At 38.9% G+C, this 5,693-nt stretch overlaps 2 protein-coding genes across 3 annotated transcripts in view; one reads left to right on the top strand and one right to left on the bottom strand.

Annotated features, from left to right (window-relative positions):
- The window catches only part of LOC109545515 (C-factor), a 6,531-nt gene extending 5,396 nt beyond the window's left edge, over window positions 1–1,135 (top strand). Inside the window, exon 5 of the mRNA XM_048666420.1 lies at window positions 859–1,135. Within this exon, the coding sequence (XP_048522377.1) occupies window positions 859–1,083 (225 nt within the window). The 3' untranslated portion in view covers window positions 1,084–1,135. The remainder of the gene's footprint in view (window positions 1–858) is intronic.
- The window catches only part of LOC109536370 (matrix metalloproteinase-17), a 6,165-nt gene continuing 1,586 nt past the window's right edge, over window positions 1,115–5,693 (bottom strand). For both annotated transcript variants that reach the window (XM_048666417.1, XM_048666418.1), the window contains exons 2-10: window positions 4,815–4,967; window positions 4,647–4,759; window positions 4,425–4,586; window positions 4,057–4,373; window positions 3,852–4,008; window positions 1,883–2,117; window positions 1,558–1,825; window positions 1,360–1,500; window positions 1,115–1,305 (exon numbers count right to left, since the gene is read on the bottom strand). In XM_048666417.1, coding sequence (XP_048522374.1) covers window positions 1,148–1,305; window positions 1,360–1,500; window positions 1,558–1,825; window positions 1,883–2,117; window positions 3,852–4,008; window positions 4,057–4,373; window positions 4,425–4,586; window positions 4,647–4,759; window positions 4,815–4,967 — 1,704 coding nt within the window. In that variant the 3' untranslated portion in view covers window positions 1,115–1,147. The remainder of the gene's footprint in view (window positions 1,306–1,359; window positions 1,501–1,557; window positions 1,826–1,882; window positions 2,118–3,851; window positions 4,009–4,056; window positions 4,374–4,424; window positions 4,587–4,646; window positions 4,760–4,814; window positions 4,968–5,693) is intronic.

Below are 5,693 nucleotides of genomic sequence, written 5' to 3'. Positions count from 1 at the left end.
GCTAAAAAATCACTTTTGAATCACATTTATAGGGTAAAGTCGGTTCTTTAAGTGAGAAACGTTTCGATTTTGCATCATCTTCAGCGAATTTTGTGGAATTTTTTCAAATAGGTTTTGTATTTCGAATTTGTTTACATAGGCCGTAGTTCGACAGATATTTAATCGAAAACTTTTGTATGTATTTTGTTGAGCAAAGTTTCCTATTTAAGGCAGCATTAAGTCATATTCAAATTATTTTTTTTTAATTGCGATATAATTTTGTGGCTTTTAGGCAGTCGTAAATTAGTCATTTATTTTTTCAAAAACCAGTGAAGGTGGATAGACACTTTTGGGTGCGATATGTAGAGCAAAGTGCGCTCTAAATGTGGAAAAAGTTTAATTATTGAGTCATATCCACGCAAATCTTTTAAAAAATTAAATTTACTTTTACGTTTTGAAGTTGCTTTTGGCAAGCCTACATTTGCATTAGCTTTTACTATATATTTACAAAAGTTGGAAGATCGCGTTTGAATAAATTTCGTATAGCAAGATGTGTTCTCTAACTGGAAGACGTTTCGATTTTACCTTATCGTCAGGAAATTTTCAAACATTTCTTTAGATTTGTTTGGGAATTTTGTGCTTGCTGTGGAGTTTCTCTGTTATTTGGTCAGAAACTAGTTGGGCTAGGGATCGACTTTTGTATGAATTTTGTAGCGCATAATCCATTTTATAAACGGCACCAGTTTCGATTTTGAATCATCATCAGCTATCTTCACGATTTTCTCAAACTTGCCCCCATTTTCCTCTTCCAAGTCTTCACTGTCTTCTCAGATTTTCATTTCCTTTCCACTGTTACTGCTTAAGCATTATACATTTTAGGCTGCCATCAATATGGCCACTAAGTCACTGAGTAAAGATTTAAAAAAAGACGGCATTCTAGTGGCTTGTGTTCATCCAGGATGGGTGAAGACCGACATGGGCGGAAGCAATGCGCCAATGTCCGTAGAAGAAAGCTCCAGAGGAATTGTGCAACTGATGGCAAAGCTCGATGAAAGCCATACTGGAGGCTTTTTCCAGTGGGACGGAAAGGAACTTCAATGGTAGGAACAGGTTGGTGTCCAGTTAATAAAATGCATTTGATTTGTACATGAAACAATGTCCAGTTTCTTTATACCCCAAAAAGGCGTTTCATAATTGGCTTAGTTAGCGCTTCTTCGTGGCACCCTAACCATATGGGCGCTATTGGGAGCGGGGATGTTGTCGTTGCCATGATCCAGGTATTGTCGAACTTCCAAAACAACTCCCCTTTGAAGAAATATGTATTTCCTGGAAAGGGTTTGAATAATAAATTAAAAAAAGAGGATCAATGAGCATTTCTACCGTCTTTCCAAGTAACGGCTGCATCCAGATTCGATGGAACTCCATGCCATCGCTCCATATGCATGGGATATCCAGGATCCATAGTCTTCGACGACTCGTCAAATCTCCAAAAGCGGTCATTTTTGTAAAAGTAGGTCTTCCCTGAAACACCCGCCTGCTTTACAAGGCGTTTCATAGATAGTTTCATGTTAGTATTACCGTTTTTGGCCCAATTCTGAGCAGCATCTATGCCATGCAGATAATCAGGTAAAGCAACGTAGCTGAGTGGTAGTGGACTATTTTCTACAAACTCTCGCCCATTATGCACCCACAGTTTATCCCCGGTGAATAAAACAATGTTACCATCCGGTCGCTGATAGGCAGCGTCGATTTTTTTAACCGATTTGGGCAACTGTTGGAACATATCGCGAATTAAAATCGGGTAACCCCGCACCATCGCTCCCATGTCGCTCAATCTCCAGAGGTACTGAAACATGATCAGTATTCACTGAAAAGTCGGGAGATTCAAAGAAAAACCTGCTACCTCATCCTTGAAAATGAACAACTCTCCTCTTAAAGTGGCCACTGCATCGAAGTGTCCCTGGCAAATGTAGGGCAGGCTTGGGGAGTGGTTTTTACCAGGCTTGTGATGAGGATCATGATTCTTATGCACCTCCACAGATTCATCATCTCCTTGATATAATATGGTGCGGTCCTCGGAGGCTGGTGTTGAAGTGCGCGGGTAAAAAGTCGTTGGATGGTGGTGTCTGTTTCCAAACCTGGGAAATTGGCTAGTTTTATACAACGTCCCCGACAAGAAGTTGAGACAATTTTTTTCCTCACCGTGTAGGTAATTGTTATGATATTTTTCTTTCCTGAGTTTCAGTCAAAATGTGAAAAAAATGTTCATATCGTTTATTTCATATTACGTTTCGGCGAGACAACGGCACCATCATCAGATTTAAAACTGATATAAGTTAAAGAACACATCTGGCTATACGAAATTTATTCAAACGCGATCTTCCAACTTTTGTAAATATATAGTAAAAGCTCATGCAAATGTAGGCTTGCCAAAAGCAACTTCAAAACGTAAAAGTAAATTTAATTTTTTAAAGATTTGCCTGGATATGACTCAATAATGAAACTTTTTTCACATTTAGAGCGCCCTTTGCTCTACAAATCGCACCCAAAAGTGTCTATCCACCTTCACTGGTTTTTGAAAAAATAATTGACTAATTTACGACTGCCTAAAAGCCACAAAATTATATCGCAATTTAAAAAAATAATTTGAATATGACTTAATGGTGCCTTAAATACGAAACTTTTGCCATTTTAACATCCTCAACATGCTCAACAAAATACATACAAAAGTTTTCGACTAAATATCTGTCGAACTACGGCCTGTGTAAACAAGTTSGAAACACAAAACCTGTTTGAAAAAATTCCAGAAAATTCGCTGAAGGTGATGCAAAATCGAAACGTTTCTCACTTAAAGAACCGACTTTACCTTATAAATGTGATTCAAAACTGATTTTTTAGCTTTGCAAATTACTGACAAACAGTAAGCTTTGCAGTTAGCTTTGCAAACAAAAACTCCGGCCTGCTAAAACCACGACAAAAATCAGTGGCAAGTTCAAAAAATTCTTTAAATTTGCCTGATGACGACTGAAAATCGAAACGTTTTCCACATAGAACAGTTTTTGTCCTCTAAAGCTGGTACAAAAGTAACTCTCTACCGTAGCAACTTTCTCAGCCAATCAATTTCCAACTACCACCAGCTTAAATTTCCGCAAAAAACACATTCAACTTTGAAAAATTCTTGAAAATTGCCTGACTATGGCTAAAAATCGAAATATTTGGCACTTGTAGAACATACTTTGCTCTGCAAAATACAAACAAAATCTACGCTCTCACTTTGTTAGTTTCTGAATGAATAAATACGAAAACCCCGGCTTGCAAAAAAACCTAGTAACCCAAACGCATTTTTGCAAAATTGTCAAAAATTTACTGATGATGACTGAAAATCGAAACTTTCTTCACCTATAGAACAAATTTGATCTACGAGATGCATCGAAAATATCAGAAATATACGCGAAAGCTACATCCATATTTGAAAAATTATTCAAAATTATCGCATGATCACAGAAAATCRAAGATTTTAATCCTTGTAGAAAAAATGTTGGCCTACAAATTGCGCGCATAACCGACTCTCTCACGAAGTTAGTTCTTGAATAAATAAATGCCAACATCCGGCATGCAAAACCAACTTCGAACAACAAACGCAATTTCGAAAAATTGTCAAAAATTGTCTGATGATGACTGAAAATCGAGRCTCTCTTCACTTATATAGGCGACTTTGCCCTACAAAATGCACATTTTTATTTCACATTTTGTCTGAAACCCAGGAAAGAAAAAACATAATAACAGTTGAGACGATTATCAATGATACCCAATAAGTTGGGTGAATGGAGGACTTCTATTCTATTCAGAGATTAGCAAAAACTTTGAAGTACCATGGATTCCGCCGCCTGCCAGATACAGTGGACTCCTCCCTCTCACGACCCCCTGGAGTGGTTTGTTCGGGCTCTCTGCTCCAGGGTCTTCTGGTGCTGGTGGTTTCTTCTGGGTACAGTTGCGGCGTCATCTCGTCCTCTTTTAGTCGCCTTTGAACTAAACCCGTGTCTCAGAAAACTGATTTACGGCCATGAAATCACTTACTGTATAAGCGGTACATTCCCAAAATATCATCATAGTCCAGGTAGTTCTGTGAATTGGCATCCCATCCCTGATAGTATGGGAACATAACCGAAGTGGAGACATCAGAATGCGCCAGCCCCAATGAATGCCCCAGCTCATGAAGAGCGACGGTGAAAAAGTCCGTGCTTTCTGATCCGCCGGTTTCCTTAGAGGCGCTTTTGCCGTCTATCCATTCTTCTTCGTCGTCGAAGTGGATGTCTCCTCCCTCGTCTGCTCTTTCGGAGCCCGATGGGAAGAAGCCGTGGGCTAGAACTCCTCCTGGACCATCAAATGGGTATCTGAAAAATACAAAATCAGCTTCTTTCTTGTTGGGAAACATGATTACTTGCATATCTCCATGATGTTGACGCCCAAATGCCACAATGATGTCGGCGTCTGGACTTTGAGTTCGTGTGAATGTTAGGCGGCCGTATCCTCCCCAAATGTCTAGGGCTTTTTGAATGTTTCGAGCCACTGCGTTTTCTCCCAGTCTAGCAGACCAATTTGAGATGCTGCAGATAAGCATAGAAACTCTGTAACAGGCAGTAGGGAATTCTTACTCCGGCACTTACTAGTAGGTGAGGTGGCGTTTATTCCATCCACTGATTGTAGCAAATCGCTTTCTTCTGCTGCTGTTCCCGGTTGGGATGATGTCAGGAACTCCACATCTTGGAGAGCCCATAAGCTACAAGCATCAATTTTTACTCCTTTAGCAGTAGAGGATTCAAAGCAATTAGTACCTTCACTGTTTCGTTATCGATCACTCCCGTTTCTTCTATAGCCCCAAATCTTTGCAGGTTTTTTATGATATTGCTCAAATTTTCCTCCGAATATATCGCCTCTGATTGGCCGTTGTCGCTGACAAGGTATCCATATTTTTTCATGAAATTCAACTGAAACGATTCATCAGTAGATTGGATGCATATCAGCACTTAATTTGGTAATAAAGCTGTCTTATACCACAGGCAATGATCCCAATAAATGTTGGCTACTTCCAATCGAAACACTTTTGTTATTAGACGCTCGGGGTCCAATTTGTACAGTTTCTAACCAACGTTACTTTAAACTAAGAAGTTTGGCAAAAAATATGTGTTTTCTTGTCACTTAACACTGTTATCGCATGAAAAGTAAGTTTAATTAAGTTTTCCAGACTGTTTACAGAACGCCGAGTTACTGTTAGCAAATAACTGAAAAAATTCCTGCATTTTTTGGTGATACAAAAATACACAGAGTGCGCTTGTTCTATAATTCTATTCTATAAGAAGCTAATTCTATAAGAATAGTTTGGTTTCGAGAATTTGACTTCCATATTTTATTTAATTCAGTTGATCAAGTGATCTGATGAATGAAGAAAAGTGGCAATAGTTATTGAAACTTGGATGGTTTTACTTATTTACATTCATTTCCCCATCCATGGTTCACTTTCTAAAAAGGCCATTTAGTTCTCCCGAGAAGGATGTACAAATGAGCGTTCTTGCTCATTTTGCCTTCGAGAAATGAGCAAAAACGGGACGGAAAGCATGGAATGTTGGCATAATCTTGCACCTAAGTGTCTGATATTCAAATTTCGCTTTCTGGGTCAAAACTACTCGAATTTCCTCACTCACGTTGTTACGACT

The sequence above is a fragment of the Dendroctonus ponderosae genome, unplaced genomic scaffold (genome assembly GCF_020466585.1).
Source record: "Dendroctonus ponderosae isolate FM_Combo_2020 unplaced genomic scaffold, Dpon_F_20191213v2 Dpon_F_20191213_5, whole genome shotgun sequence".
In the NCBI taxonomy this organism is placed as follows: Eukaryota; Metazoa; Arthropoda; class Insecta; order Coleoptera; family Curculionidae; genus Dendroctonus; species Dendroctonus ponderosae.
This window is presented reverse-complemented; position numbering and strand designations above follow the sequence as displayed.